The sequence below is a fragment of the Anomalospiza imberbis genome, chromosome 2 (genome assembly GCF_031753505.1).
Source record: "Anomalospiza imberbis isolate Cuckoo-Finch-1a 21T00152 chromosome 2, ASM3175350v1, whole genome shotgun sequence".
In the NCBI taxonomy this organism is placed as follows: Eukaryota; Metazoa; Chordata; class Aves; order Passeriformes; family Viduidae; genus Anomalospiza; species Anomalospiza imberbis.
Genome location: NC_089682.1, coordinates 72,905,793 through 72,922,317, shown reverse-complemented (window position 1 = coordinate 72,922,317; position 16,525 = coordinate 72,905,793). Strand labels below are relative to the sequence as shown.

The 16,525-nt window shown below is 40.9% G+C and overlaps 1 protein-coding gene and 1 long non-coding RNA gene across 4 annotated transcripts in view; one reads left to right on the top strand and one right to left on the bottom strand.

Annotated features, from left to right (window-relative positions):
* TENM4 (teneurin transmembrane protein 4) overlaps positions 1–16,525 on the bottom strand; it is a 590,079-nt gene that overhangs the window by 249,303 nt on the left and 324,251 nt on the right. For all 3 annotated transcript variants that reach the window (XM_068181704.1, XM_068181706.1, XM_068181707.1), the window contains one exon: positions 3,028–3,237. In XM_068181704.1, coding sequence (XP_068037805.1) covers positions 3,028–3,237 — 210 coding nt within the window. The remainder of the gene's footprint in view (positions 1–3,027; positions 3,238–16,525) is intronic.
* On the top strand, positions 2,262–15,757 carry LOC137469197 (uncharacterized). Its single transcript, XR_010996395.1, has 3 exons — positions 2,262–2,763; positions 7,139–7,248; positions 15,375–15,757. It is a non-coding gene; the product is annotated as an uncharacterized lncRNA (long non-coding RNA).

Here is a 16,525-nt window from a genome sequence, read left to right as displayed (position 1 = left end):
GTGATAAAGCGCTGAAACGGGTTGCCCAGAGAAGCTGTGGCTGCCCCATCCCTGGAAGTGTTCAAGGCCAGGCTGGATGTGGCTCTGAGACACCTGGTCTAGTGGAAGGTGTCCCTGCCCATGGCAGGGGTTTGGAAATAGGTGATGATTAAAGGCCCCTTCCAATCCAAAGCATTCTAGGATTTTATGAAATGGAGACATTCACACCTTAGTTACTTTGGGTAACTTCAGGTAAAGTAAAAAGCCTTCTGGACTTGACATATATAAAAAGAAAAATGAAAAGGTCCAAGTCTGAAAAATCTTTTTCCTTAAAATAATGTACCTGCTGATATTATAGTTAGAATAAAATTTGGACTTTCAGTGTTCTAAATTACTTAAAGAAAATCAAACCATGGTTTGTAATGCATCTATCACAAAACTTAAAGCCCTAAAAAATGCCCATGTATTTATATTCATATTAGCTGGTTCCAGCCTGCATTTGAAAGTTTAGATGGACATTTTTCTGGAAGTGTAAAAATAATATCATGGACAATATTACCTTTCTGGAATGAAAGGAACTTAGATAAAGAATAGACTACTGTATATTCAAAAAGTAGCATGTTTCTTAAGTTCCATGTGCATTATATTTGCAATTTACATGGGGATTTGAAACAGCAGTGCTGCTCCCTGGGTGTTACTTACTTTGGATGGACTTCTCTAAGGTTGAGTTTACACAGCTGTGGTAGGAAAACCTAGCCACAATCAATTAAAAAGTGCAACACAAATCCTTTGAACAGCATTCTCAGGCTGTCCTGCTGTTGAGACAGCTACTATTCTCCAAGAACGAGTGCTCTAACTGTATTAAGCTTAGTCCTAACCAAAATAAGCTTTTACTAATTTTCACCATTTAAGGAACATAAAGACCCACCTTTGTCATTTAAAACTTAAGCTGACTAAGCCTCACAGAAACAGAATGTTAAAGAACTAAAGCAATTAAATCCATTTACAGAGGTCAGAAGAGTCTCTGGGTTTTAGGCATGATGGGCTTGTATGGTCTGTGCTTGTCATTCACGTGAACTTTCAGATTATGGGCTGATAGGTGGCAAAGTAAGTCACCTTTGTTTTCCTCTTGATAGCAGAGTGACGCTGAGCTGATCCTAGCAGGTCACCAGTGCCCTGCTATTACCTGCACTTCTGATTACTGAACAACTAGAATAAGCAGGAAAATGAGACCCCAGACGCCTTGTCTTTGTGTAGGACATATTTATTACCAACCTACTGAATCCTGCACACAAAGAAGGCCTCAGGGAATGTAGTATGTCTACAAGCTGATGCAAAAAGCACTGAGGGAAAAAAAAAAACAAAACAAAAAAACCCAAAAACAAAAACAAAACAAAAAAAAAGGATAAATAAGCAGGCAGCTGACAAGCCTGAAGACTAACTAACCCACCAGCACATTGATAATACAATAATGTGGTCAACCCACTGTGGACTACAAACAAGGCTTTTCTTGGTTTTCAGCTAATTAGTAAAAGAAGGGATTAAGGTTTTAAGTCTCGCTTGCTCTTTCTTCCCTCTTTTTACCTGGAGGGTGTGCATGTATGCATATATGTATTTCCTAAATGAGCAAAGAGAAAGTACATACATATACATTATGATGTGGAAAACATGAGGTGGAGTGCGAGTTAGGTTTTATTTCCAACAAGAGGGTAATTGACATTATTTCAGATTTCCATGTTCTGTGACTGCAAGCAGTCAGATGTGCGTGTGTTATAGGGTGGGAGGGGATGGGGGAAGCTGAACAGAGGATATGAATTTTAATCAGTTTCCTGAATGAATACAACACTGTATTTCCCCCTACTCTCCTTAGGATGACAATTCAGAGGAGATAACCTCCTCCTTTGAAAAACCTTGAAAGGAAAGTTTGTTTTTACCATAACAAATGCAACAAAAGAAGAGGGAAGCTGGGAAAAGGGAGAGGGCAGACAAATTAAATGTCAAACTTTCTCTCCTTACTTGAAGATAACAGCATACTAGGAAACCTTCTTGGAAGCTTTACATAAACGCAGTTAAGCTGTTGCCAGCTGCAGCAAACCTCCCTCTCACCTTTCTTTCTCTCTTTCAAGATATCTTTGAATGCCTTCTCCTTCATCATAAATCAGACCTGTGAGCAATTATCGCTCAAGCTGGATGGCAGCGGCTTGAGTGGCCACTGCTATTCCAGTGCTGTAATCTGCACTTCGTCAGGTTACACTACCCTTGATGAAATTTCACATTTCTTTGCCAATGAGCATTACCTCTCCATTTATGACTCACTGTCTTTGCAACAGAGAACTGCCAATTTCGCTCCTCTCCTTGTAACTTGCTTAAGCATCATGGACCATCCGGCAGTGCTGTGCACCCTTAGCAACCCATCGGGGAGTCTCGGAGCATCCCAGAAAGATGTGGTTCTGCTGTTGTTCCACAAATACTTCCCTCGAGGGCACATCTCAGCGCCTCGGAGGGAGGCTGGACACACACCCTCCTCTGGGATGGTGCTGATGCCACTGTCACAACTATCAAAGGAACTCTTCGTGTTCATCATCCCCTTTCCTATCCATGCTGCCCTTGGGTGACAGGTTCCTGACAAGTTCCAGCCCCGCCTGCACCTTGTCGCCCGCACAGAGAAAGGGAAAGCTCTTTGGCCAGTCTTTCAGCCAGGAGTTAATAAAATGAGAAAGCCAAACCACCCCGAAATTCCAGCCCCGCAAAAGGGAGCGGGCTCCAGCCTTCGAGTCGCGCAGAGTCTGTGAGCGCTGCCCGGGGTTGCGCGTCCCGCACCGCCGCCACCCAGCAGCGCGCCCAGCATCCAGCACGGACCTGCCCAAAGCTTCCAACCTTTGCCAGGCAACTTTAAACTTTTTAAATAAAACCCCCAAACCAATCCAAAGGGCACACCCGCTGTCCCAACCAACCTACATCCCCGCGCGCGGCTGTCAAGACGGGCATGAAAAAGTAGTCACAGAGAGAGAGAGAGAGAGAAAGAAAGAGAGCGAGAAAGTCACTCACCGTTGGCGGCGACACAGAGGTTTCCAGAGCCACTTTGAACTAAGAATGACTGAGGGACAAACTCTTCCTCAGAGTCCGAGCCCGCGGCCGCCCGGGCCGCGCCGTCGCCCAGCGACCGCCCCGGGCCCTCATTGGCCGGCGGCGAGGGGAGAGGGGAGGGGGACTGCGAGCGGGGGGTGGAGGAGGCGGACGAACAGGGCAGGGGGGGACCTGCGGGCCACAGACACACACAGAGAAGGGAGGGGGAAAAAAAAACACAGAAAGAAATAAAATGAACAAAAAAAAACCCACGGCAAAACACGGACAGAGAGACAATAAAAGTCGAGCCGGGGCAGCCCTGCCTAAGGGGCGGCCGACTGCACGTATCTGACCCCATTACCTGCTGCCTCTCGGGCTGCTACTGTCCTTTAAAACTCCTATCCTCCTAATAGCCATCCTTTAAAACTCGCATCCGTCAGGTTTTTTGTTGTGCTTTTCGGTTTGGTTTGGTTTTGTTAAGGTTTTGACACTGGCGAGAGTCCCTGGTCCGAGATGCGCTTTGTTCCCATGACGTGGGCGCTCGCTGTCAATGAGTCGTAGTCATTGATGCGGCCGCGCTCCGTCTTACTAACGGGAGAGCTTTGCTCGACGTACTGTAAGGTGAATTATTTCAGATTACATGTGAAAAGAGTAAATCCCTTTTGGGGATTGGTTTAACAATTCCCTTCCGTCTAGTTTATAAAGCAAACGGCGCAAGACTTCCACCATGAAGGCAAGAAGTGGAGGAAAGGTGTGGACCCCGCTACGTGGGGTAGAAGCAACTCAGCAAACCACCACACTGGTAACGGAGCAGAAGCACAGCTCAGACTAGCGTCATTTCGTTGATTGAATGATGAAAAACACAACAAATCGGGTTCTAAGATTTTACATAGAGCTGTTCTTGACTGAGGAAGAACTTCTACTGACTTCAAGGAAATTGAATCAGGTACATGTGGGTTAAGTAGATCCAATTGGAAAAGCTTACTGTAAGCAATTAATGGTTATCAGGATCTTATTCCAAGCATATTTTTAAACAAAATTGGTAAGTCAAAGTGCCAGATTGTTTGGTTTTTTTTTTTTTTTTTTTTTTTTTTTTTTTAGCAAAAAAAAACTATCAGGCAAATGTGGAGGTCAGATATGTGCAGTACATCAATAAAAACAGGGGGAATATGAACAAAGACATATAATACAGGACAATGCATTTAAACATGAACTTTTCCCCTTGCTACATTTGATCTGAAAGTCATAATGATTAATCTCTCACATTTTCTCAAATACTGAAATTTTATCATGCAAAATCCATCAAAATAAAAGAACAGTCAGCACAAGAAAACCAGCAAATTTAAAAAGTCATCTGTTTCTAAAAAAGAAAAAATATTTTGAACATAGCATAGCTCACAACATAGCTGTACAATATTTCTTACCAAACACAACATGAACACTTTAGAAATGGACACAAACCCAAAACAATAAGGTAGGTTTAACATTTAAATCCCCCAAAGCTGGTTCTGCTGTATTTCCTTTTGCCTTGGTCATTAGTTTTTCTCATCATATGCCCTTAGATGTCACCTCCTTGGCATATGCCAGTCTTAAAAATTGGCAGTTGTAATCAGAGAAGAAATTGTGGCATCAGAGGCAAACCCTGGGATCCAAGGAGAATACCAGACTGTACCTGTGCTTAAGAGACACTTGCCACCAGAAGGAGAAAAGCCAGTGCTGGTTGAGAGCCTACACTCCCTTTGTCCCTGTCCCTGCAGGCTGTGCAACATGCAGACCAAGAGCCAAAATTGAGCCCTGCGTGTTTTGTTATGATCAGCAGTGGAGTTGTCTGGATCACCTTCTTTCTGACAACCCTCCAGACAGAGAAGTTCCTCCTTTAGGAATGCAGCTTTCAAGGAATCTGCAGCCCACTTCACATCCCCTGACCCTTTTTATGGTGCCAAGGCTGTAAACTTCCCATTGTGCTAACTAGTTGTAGGAACTGATGACAGGAATAAAAAGGAGCACGTGCAAGTGGATGAGCACTGCTTTCCTTGTCACAGTCCCTGACATGAAAACTGAGATTCAGCTCTAATTCTGATCTGCTTTTGAAGAAGCAAAGTATACTCTGCGTCATCCTCTTTGTGGCACTAGAGATTTGATGAGCTCTGACATGTAACAAAGTTTAAATCAGAACTTTGATTTGCTATGCTTTCATTACAAAACAGGGTGACACGTATTTCTAATCCTGTGTAGTAGTCAGAGGCTGAATTTTAGTGTGAGGGTGACTGAAATGGAAAAGAAGTGTAAAATCAATGCCTTCCTATTGAACCATACAGTTTTTCAATGTACTTTGTAAGGAGAGGACACATTTTTCCAGCCATTAAGACAATCTAGATTAAAAAATTATTTCAAGCCCATGATTCATTTACACAAACATCAGTGAAATACATAAAAGGGAGTTAATGGTGTGGCTACCTGACCAAAAAAAAAAAAAAAAGTGGACAATCACAGTAGAGCCCCAAAGCTCTCCCTGTGTTTTGTTTAGACAGTACACTTGGCATAACTATACATGAATTCTGTAGTCTGGACATAAAGAGCAGGAGCAGAATGAGCTGAATTTGGAATTGTAACCCAAAAAGCAAAATGTCAGTGCTTTTGTCAGTCCACATCAGAAAGTTTCTGCCATTTCCACATGGTTGCAAGATGTTGGGAGTTTCTTTTGGTAGGAGCTTTCCCCATCTCCCAGTATTGCAGTTTTGGCAAAAAGTAAAAAAAAAAAAAAAAAAAAAAAAAAAAAAAAAAAAAAAAAAAAAAAAAAAAAAACAACATTTTTAATGACAACTTTGGGTTTTAATCAACTACATCATTGCAGAGTGCACATGAATGAGAAGATCCCATGGGCTTTCACGGTCGTTACATGCACTTGCAGCAGTGCGTGAGCTGACCTTTACTAGGGGAGATTCCCTAGGAATTGTGCATACTAACCACTCAGGGCTGTGCTGCTGTGAAGGGCACCAGCACATACTACTGTGCTCTGTGGAAAGTTGCCTTTTGGGTATGAATGATGGGGTGGATTCAATGGGAGATTTTGCCAGCTGCTGGATGGAAGGTGTGCACTAGGCAGCTCTGCTGACAACAACCAATTATAAAATGCATGGGAAGCAAAGTGATACCTTCTTTTTTAGCAAGTCAACAAGGCTGTAAGGCAAGCATGTGTTAAGTTGCAGATCCTTTAAGAGAACTATCTCTTTTTTTTTCCCTGCTTGGACAGAAAACCAAGAATTAAATCTGACCTTTTCAGAAAAATTAAACGAAGAGAGACGAAAGCTACAAGTTTGTTTCCTTCTCACACAAGTATCTCATTGAATTTACTGCAACTGCAAGTCCAAGTAAAACAAGCCTGTAAACTTTCATTCCAGCTGCCAGACCAAAATTTCTAATTGATCAGAGCAAAATGAATTTGCAGCAATACTGGGTTGCCATGGAACCTGAGCAAGTAGGACAAGTTACTTTGCAGAATGTGCTGTTTCTCCTTCAAAAATACAAAGCAGAAGGACTAGATAACACATTCATTATGTACAGTCTTGCAATTTGGAACTTAACTCAAAGAAAAACAAAATGGATTCCAAGTATGGGCCCCTTGGCATCAATTTGTAACAATCTTATATATCCACTTGCAGTGAGCAGTCAAAATTATGTTCTTTGGACTTGAGGCAGGAATAATAGCTGTTGAATATCTCTGTATGAATGATGCAATACTAGCACATATTCAGAGGAAAAAGAGAACAGAACCTCCTATTTTATCTAGTTGCCAGTATTTCAGATTAAAAAAAAAAAAACAAAAACAAAAAACAGGGGAAGATATGTTGCAGTGTCTGGTAGATTTATGAAAGTACTTAGGAAACAAAAACTTTGGAAACAGGTTAGTACAAAGAATCTGTTTCTCAACTTAGCCAAGGAACTCTGCAATATTCAGGCAACTGCTTTAAATTTAGAGAAGAGACAAGCAGAGCAGACCCTAAATAGTTAGGGGAAAGTAAGACAAACAAACACACCTTCATTTTATGCTGCACATTTGGCTGTAATATTTAAGAATTACTTTATCTCACAGGATTTGGCATTCAGAGATCAAGAGCTGATTTAAAACGGGTGTGTTCATGCTAGTGTGAATAGAAGGGTTGCCAGAAATACAGAACATTCACAGAGATACTTCTAAAGAAGGTCAGTAAATTGTTTCATTGACTATATTCAGTGGATTATACTCATATGTTTGTAATTTGTCCCAAAAGAGGTGAAAGAGTGGATATATAAAAAGGCTGACTTCTCACCGAGCTGAAATGACAAGTCAACAGGATTTAATAGTGCTCAATATACCCAGAATGGTATTATCTGTGATCAATAAATAAGTAGTATCAGCTTTTTTTCACCCGGTAACTTCTTCATCCAAGAACCTTTAAAGGCTTTACAAGCACTGGGTATGTAAACTTTGAAATACTGTTATCAGATCTGTTGGGATCTGTTATCAGATTGGCTGATACAATGGTTACAGGGCTGGAACACTCCTGCTATGAAGACCAGCTGAGAGAGTTGGAGTTGTTGATCAGGGAGAAAAGAAGACTCTGTGGAGATCTTCCAACAGCCTTCCAGTACTTAAAGGAAACTTGTAAAAAAGAGGGAGGGTGACTTTTTACACAGGCAGATAGTGATAGGACAAGAAGGAAGAGCCTTAAACTAAAAGAGAAGAGATTTAGATTAGATACTTGGAATAAGCTTTTCTTGTGAGGGTGGTGAGGCACTAGCACAGGTAGCCCAGAGAAACTGGGGATGCTCCATCCCTGGAACTGTTCTAGGCCAGGCTGGACAGAATTTTTGGTAGCCTGTTCTCATGGAAGGTGTCCCTGCCCAGGGCAGGGGGTGTGGAACTAGATGATCTCCAAGTCCCCTATAGACCAAACCATTCTGGGGAACAGACTTACATTTCCATCAGATAGGTAAACTCAGGCACAGAAATGTGTAATAAACTGATTTAAAATTCTATCATTTCCTGTACCTGCACATTGTATCTCTAGCCACTGAAACACTAAAAGGCTGTTGTCACACTCAAAATATTTTTAATTAGCCAAATTCCCACCATACAGAAACAACAGGCATGGGCAGAAGTACTGTGATTACCTCAGTAAAACAACTGTGGTAGTTCTCACTTAAGAACATTTGCATTAAGTCCTGTCACTGACATTGCCTTTGTACCACCTTAAAATAGGAAAGTCTCTAACCAAGGTTAGAACAAGTACACCAATGTTGAGGACCACTACAAACAAAAGACATCACAGTACAGCTCTGGCCTTTAAAACAAGACTTTGCTTTGTGGGTTCAGAGGAGGGCTGTGTAAATGATAGCAGAGTGTATTCTGTAGTGTGCTGCCCAAGTTTATTATCCTGTCAAAGGAAAGAGTGTAAACAGATGGACTTCTTTTAACTTTTTTTTATTTCTTCCTCTTACTTTACACAGGAGTTTTGAGTTATCTGTACTGATATATATGGTAAATCTTATTGATCAATATTAATTTGTAGCCAGTCTTGTGCTGGGGAAAGCCATGACCTGCCTAAATAACCCTTAGGTAACTCTGTATTATAAAGGAAATAAATTAATAATCAAGCCTAACAGGCAGTTTCATCTCAGTGTATCTGATTGATTTAAACCTCACAAGCATGAAGCAGTCCTGCAGAGCTGATATTCGGTGTGAAAGCTAAAGTAGCAAGCAGGGTGGGCACCAGGACATCCCTGATTGCTGACACATAGGACCGTGTGGAAAGGACAGCACCCTGCCTGCACAGCACTGTTTGGTTCCCTGCAGAATACAAAAGGCAGTGATTTGCTCCACTGGTATTTGAGGGCATCAGAGATCCTGCTGGACTGAGGAGAGTGGGAGAATATCTGCCATTTTGCTTTCCAAGGTGAAGGAGAATATATATGAAGATGAGCCCAGATGTTAGAAGACTGGTTTAGCATCCAGAAGCCTCACACCTTCAGAGATAGAGAAAAAAGGAATTTTCCTAAGGGACAAACAGCATTTCTGTCTTTCTCATGGTGGCATATCAAGCCTTTCCAGTGAACAGCATATTACACCTCTGGAAAAAGACCAAGCTGAACTCGTTGTCCAGTAAAATGTGTCAGTGAATCATAGGAGTAAGGAATTGTTGCCCAGATTTATTGCTACTCTTTAACAATAGGCGGTCACAGCATTCTTAGTTCAACAGGCAGTTTATATCTTGTGTTTAGAATTGATTAAAAAACAGTCTCGGAGAACTACTTTTAGTTATTTATATTTCCTGAATTTCCACCTGCACTTATGTTTATTTCAGTTAATTAAATTTCATGTGTTTGATTTATAGCTTTAAAGCCAGAGGGGAAAGTGAATGAAACAAAGGGGACAAATGAGTATCATCTTAACAAGAAAAATCTGGGCAGTTGCCATGTTACTAAAATTAAGAAGTCAGTAGCTGTGCCTAGAAAATGAGAAATAATCACATGCACTGTATGAAGACTGGCATACTGTGGGAAAAGGGCCATGTGAGGTTAAGAAGGAATGAATAATATCACCTGGGCTGGAATGGAATATGAAGAACACATGTTACATGGACTTCACCTGCCTTGTGGGTGATTTGTGTTACTCTTCCAAATTGTGTTTTTCCCCTCTACTGTGCTGTGAATATAGACAATGATTTTCTTTAGCCATTTACTAGCATAGTGCATTTTCTATAGAGGAAGTCAAAAAGTCACTGTCAGCAGGGCTTGGAAACATTCTTGTTTGTACAGAGCAGAACTTGATTAGACCCTCCTCTGTGTGGAAAATCTCTAGATTGGCAGTAGCTCTGTGAGGAATGAAATACTGAGATACATAAAAGTATCACAAGCTGAATGCTTGTTACCTGCCTCTGTCCCAGCACAGATCTGAAGCAAGCATTTGGGTCTTATGCAATTAGCCCAAATAAAGTAGAAAGTAGAAAAGGACAAGAAACAAGGCAGACCTCAGATCTCCTTTCCTCCAGCAGAGGTTACTAACCTGATCCAAAACAGCAGAAAGCAATTATTGATTGAGAAAGATGGAGAGTAGCAGGGAGAAAATTGTTCCCTTCCGAAGCGCAGTTCTTCCATGGCTTGGGGTGTTCTGGAGCAGCACAGCCACACTTAGAATATTTTGCCAACAGAAGAAAATAATATAGCAGATTTTCAGAAAATTACACGGGCAATTGCCTGAGCCGGATACTCAGTTTGCTCATTTGTAGGCACAACAGTAGAAACAGATTGTGTAAGTTAGCTACATGATTTTCTACAAGATGCAACACCAAGGCTCAAATCGTGCTGCTATTTAGAAGCACAAACAGGTAACGTAATTTCCAAATATGCAGGAGATTTCTTGTATCTTTTTCAAAATCAAAGAAGTAAGGATCAAGAAAGAAAGACTTTCTTCTGATAGAGACAGCATAAACAATCCTGATCACCACAGAATATTTATATCATGCCTTGTGAAATATTTATGCAAGTAATTCACATCATCTAAAGTTTTAAGGAAAACGCAACCCCCTATTTATGGCTCAGCATTACAAATGCTTCTGCAACTTTATTCAAACCCAGCTTGTAAAAGAATAATGTAATCAGTAGGCAGTCTGATGAGCTGTCTGTGAAGTGGCCTCTCTCAGTCTGACACTAATGCTCTATCTGATCCCAACACCCAATATAAAGTATGAAGTTCTCTGCAAGTGATTACATGCAAATCTCCTAAAAGGTCCATTTTCCTGTATTTGATCACTAAACTATAGGCTTTATAGAAATCCTTTTCTCTAAGCTTAGTGCTAACAAAATGGTTTACACTAGCCTTGGAGAACTCTTCCTGATAGGCTTGGTAGAGGCAAAGAACTTGTTCATGCTCCTGCTACTCCAGCAGAAAAGAGTTATTATACATGGGCAACTGCAAGGCTTTTTCACCTGCCCTAGCAAATAAAATGTACAGAGATGTCTTGCAGGGTGGTTGGCAGTAATTTTCTAAAATTAACTTTAAAGTTATGCCAGAGGAGACAAAATTATGGAGTGCTAGAAACCAACCAAAAATCACATAATATTAGAGCCCATCTATCAGACAGCAAAATTAATTCATCCAACATCCAAAGCACCAAAAAATCCACAGGTTCAGCTGGCAATCAGTGATACACTCCACAACTGTCCTGGCCCCTGGGGATGGGTTCTAACACATATGTGTAAAACAGTACATGATGAAGCAAACTATGCTGTTAAGGAAAAAAAAATGTCTATTTCTACTTGTTAATTAGATAATCACAAATAAGCATCAGCACTTGGCACCAATCAACAGTGGATGGGAACTGACTGTCATCACCAGTTTGTTATCTTACTGTAAAACTTTCATACCTTCTCTCTGGGAGGTCCTACAGGCAGCTCCTCATGACACTGACTCCTTTTCTCTTTCTTTTGCACAGCTGGATGACTTCTTCCTGCCCCTATCCCAACTACCTGGCCCTTACTCCTCACAGCAGCACAGCCAATTGACTTCAACTCCTCTCAACTAGCTAACCCACTCTTTTATAACACCCATCCTTATTGGCATAGCTGTGACCTATTAAGGGCAGGCCTGTTCCTACTCTTTGGTAATTAGTACAGCTGCAACTCCTCAGGGGTGAGATTATCTTCAGCACTATCTCTATTCTTCTACAATTCATCCAAATCCATCCAAATAAGCATCTCTTGAAAGGAGTGAAGTTTGCAGTTAAGAGAAATCCAGGACTTGCTTGGGGAAACAGAAGGATAATCTGACATTGTGTAGCATAGTAACTATAGTGACTCCCTACAGTCAGGGGAAATGCAATCTTTATCTTCCAGAGGCCACTTTTTCTGTCTCCAGTTTGAGTTGGAATGTCTCATTTCTCTTCACTGGCTATACAGGGAGCCTTGGTGATCCTTACTTATGCATAAGTGAAACTGTCATGAACCCTGGGCTTAATGTCTAGAATCTGCCTGAAGGTAAGGCAATCTCACTGAGATGCTTTTGGCAGTGACAGTTTGGGTTGCTCCATAATACAAATCTGTAATTGCCCCATCATATGTGCAGACTTGACACTTCCCTCCCAAGATCATAGACAGAGGTGCTTTACAGTACAGTAGCAATGGAACTGGTGATTAAACACACAGGCAGCTGGAGATAAAAGTTTCAGGAAGGAGAACTCTGATGCCAGGATATTTTATGCTTCTCTTGGGAAAAAACATAGTCTGCCTGAATAAGTACAGTCCAAAAAAAAAAAAAAAAAAAAAAAAAAAAAGTAACAGCTGCAGGTCTCAGGAGTCTGGCAAAGGGGTAATAAAGGTTTAGTGCAGTGAGACCCCTACCTGTCTATGCATAATTGTTCTTGGGAGGAAATTTGGGGTGACCCAAACGTTGCCTGAATAAAGAGATTGTATCTGTTCCGATTACTGTTGACTTTATATTTCTGCACTACATAAAACTAATTAACTTGCTCAGCCTCTAACACTTACTGGGGCAGTCTCCTCCTAATCCCAGTCTTTATCCCCATGAAGGTTGGAGGCTTGCATCCTTAAAGATGTATGGGAGCTGTTTTCCAGTCACTGTTAATTCTTATATCCTAGTCAAGCTCCCTAATTTTTGGAGGACTTTTTTTGCAGTGCATTATTTCAAAGTAAGCAAACAGCCCTTTCTGCAACATCTAAGAGTCATGGTTCAGAAGATCACTTTCTTTCTTCAGCTGAGAAAGAGATCAAGGCAATTTGTCCTGAAAGACTCTTCTTAGATGAACTTTTAAAGGGATCTGATTAAGAAGAAAGGTAATTTTCCATCACACTGTATGTGAGCTAGCCCTGGGGATCTGGAGCTGAAGACAATGGAAAGTGTGAGGCTCCTGCAGAAGGGGAAGCAGTATGACTGCTCCAGGACGGTGCTGAGACAGTCTGTGTGCTGCAGACACCAGCAGCAGAGCATGGTGCTGTGTTGAAGGGGCTGCAGCCCTGCTAACACTTGTGCTCAGTGCTATGCTGCCATGTGCAGCCTGCAGCACCTCTATGGCTGATGTCTGCACCCAGGTTGATAGTGGGTGTTAATCCTTTCCAGCTTACTCTGAGAGTAACTCCCCACTCTGTAACCTGGGGAGGAACCCTTTCTGACCTGTCTGATCTGATCCTTATGCATCAGACTCTCATTAGGCATCCACTTCACACTCCCAAATGCACCTGAAGATGCACATACCCTGTGCCTGGCACAGTTCATTAAAAACCAGACCTATCCTGCATCTTCCAGCAATTTCAATCAGTTTTGTCTATTTATTCTGCAGGCTTTTCAAGGCATGGACTCCTTCTCCTTGTGTGCATGTGAGGCATGCAAAACTGCAGGACTTTGATCTTGTGTTTAGCCATTAGGTGTTCTTGCAATGCAAGCTGTAAGAGTAGAGAAGCAGTTTGTGCTCAAGTAGCTGTAATTACTGTGGAGCAGAGCAGTTCAGTGTTCTATATGGAGGGAGGAGCTGAGAGTGTCCCTTCCCCACAGTCTGCAAACAGGACAAGTGCTGCGTTTCCAGGGAGGTCCAAGTGGAGATCTGAGAAAGCGGGTAAGAAGATGTGCACCCCTCACTGCTCTATTCCAAAATTTCACCTTATAAACTTGCATTTCAGCTTTGTCATCCCAGAAAACCTTCTGAATTTTTGCTGATGCAAATGTATCTGAATCTAGGCTCTGCATCTGTAGGGGATGCTCTTCTCTCCTGGAAAAGATTGCCATTTTATGGTATTGCCCAAGAAGGTAATGCAGGAATATGACAATATTGAACCAGGAAAAAATAGCGTTCAACCAAAAGTTGTGATTTGCTTTACATTTGTTTCAGTCCTAGAACAACTTAGAAACTAAACACTAACAGTCACCCACAAGAAGAAATGAAATGGATAGAGAGAAATTTTCAGGTTATTGACTGACATTTCAAGTCCTAAAACACGGGAACAATTTTTTTCCCTCCAAAATAATTTATGTATTTCAGAAGACAACAAAACAACTTGCAATGTGATAGCAAAAATTCAGAAAGTTTGAGACACCATTGATGTCACTGTTATTTTTTTCTCCAAAGCATTGATTAATATCTTTAAAGCTGCAATTTAAATACCTCAATCATGGCTTTACTGACTTTTGCCCTATAAGAAACTTTACTTTGACTTTTGTTCAGTTCCCTGCTCAGTGGAAAAGATGTAATTTTTCAAGTGACTCTAAAAAGATTGGACCCAAGTGATGATTTTCTGGATAGAGGGAAGGTAATGATAATTCAAAACACATTGCAGGCACATCAGAATTATTTAAAAATTCCAGTAGTTCAGAGAAGAGTGGCTATAAGCAGTAAAGTTTAATACAGAGAAAAGAATACCTGGTCTAATTCACTGAATGGTCTGTCTATCTCATTTCTTCCAGCCTCTGTCTGTTTTTCAGAGGGATAGTTAAAGGAATTAATTTATATTCAAGAAAATAACTCTTTTAAAAAGATGAGAGCAGTATTAGAAAATAATTCAGTTCTTGGAAATAAGGCACCTGAGCCCATGTGAAAATGTGCTGCTGGTTTTGCCATAACAGAACACACTACTGGTCCACCTCATATATTTATCTGATTCCCATCATTGGCTTATTGCAGCCATGCAGTGCTCCAATAAAAGAGTTTATTGCACCCAATGGGGTATAGGGGGGAAAGCTCTTTTGGATACTGCCTAGTAACCAAAGCTAGGCAAGGAAGCAAGATGGCTAAGATACCTTATTTTTCCCTGATTGTTGAAATAGTATGTGCTACGTATTCCAAATCATTGGTAATTATTTCCCTCAGTCTATTTGCCCCAAAACGAACATCTAACAGGTAGCTTTGTATGCTTTTTATGAAACTTTCCCTGCTTTTCTTTTTTAAAATGTAATGGTTTTCATCATGGTAAAATGCTAATGGGAGAAGAGAATCCTTAAGTTTTGGGTGATAAACAGCCCTTATTGGTTTTGTCCATCTCTGAAGTGGTTACTCACTATAGAATAGAATCCCTGCTATACAAATCTAACTTTAAATTCCTGATCAATTAGTCTGGCCAGCGTGACCCAAAGTTTTGGAGGTCTAACAATGCCCACTTTCAGATGGGCTTCTGTTATACAGCACTGAACACTCCTCAGTAGGCTGGTAAGCAGACTATATAACAACGTGGTCTCTTTTATATCTAATTTTGATGATTATTTGCCCTACCTTTTTGGCAGGCTTGACCTTCTGTACACTATTCAATAGTTTATACAGCTATATTCTTTCTTATGATTCCTTTAGAACTAAAGGCCCTGATCTGCAAGCAGTGTGCAGACCCAGCTGCCTTTCATCAGTCCACATGTGCATCAGCCAAATGCCTATGAGTGGAGAAGCTCTGACTAAACAGCACTTGAGGCACTTTTGCAGACATTGCAGCAGTTCCACCACCCTTTGTGAGCCACTCTGGCTTCAGTTTTGCCCTAATTTTTACCTTTTGGCTATCTTTGTATGCATTCATATGAGCTCTGTTCTCCCCATACTCTTTTAAATTTTAGTTGAGCAGAACTCAAATGCAAGAAAATATGCTCTTTTTTCTCTATGACAATTTTTCAAGTGATGCTTTTCATTTACAAAAAAACAACATAAGAACAAACATTAAAAAAAAAACCCAAAAACTTAAAAGTCTAGAAGTAGAAAAGTATTTTCAAAATGTATGACTTTTTAATTCTATATATGATCAGTTACCTTGGGTTCATAAAGTGTGAAAATCAAAGGAGACAGCAAAATAAATGTAAATGATTCTGGGGAGATTCCTGAGGTCGTGGATGGTCAGTAAACTTGATCAGTTCTAAGGGCTACCCAGTTGTGGAGGCTTCTGTGCTCACTGAGTGTCTTGCTACTTAATCTGCTGGTTCCCTGATTTTAACATTAAAAATAATATTATCGAAGAGAGAAGCTTGTCTGTTGCACAACCCTGCTGAGATAAAGAACCCCCTTCAATTCTCAGAAAACTAAAAAGTCACTAATACCACCCAAACTGAGTGGAGCCTAGAATCAAGGCTTCCCAGTTTCTGGGGTGAAGTTCCAATTCCTAAATTATTTTAGAAGAGATCAGTGTTATCATTACACACCATCAAAAGATGGCCTGAAGGACTGACACTCAAATATTCCCTGTTAGTTGCACTGGAAGACTTTAAGAAATTCATGTAGGAAAAAACGTAGGAGACACTCAAGCTTTCTGTGCCATGTCCAGGTGGGAAGGAATTCCATATGATAGGTTGATTAGAACTTCCCCTGCTTTTCTTCAAGGCCATCTACTTCCTTCCACTTCTATTTACACACACAAAGAGCAAAATTTGGATGGCATTTAGTGTATAGACTGGTTTTCTCCCAGACTGCTTGGGATCTGATTTCCCCAATTTCACTAGATTTCTTGAACTCCTAAGGTATGT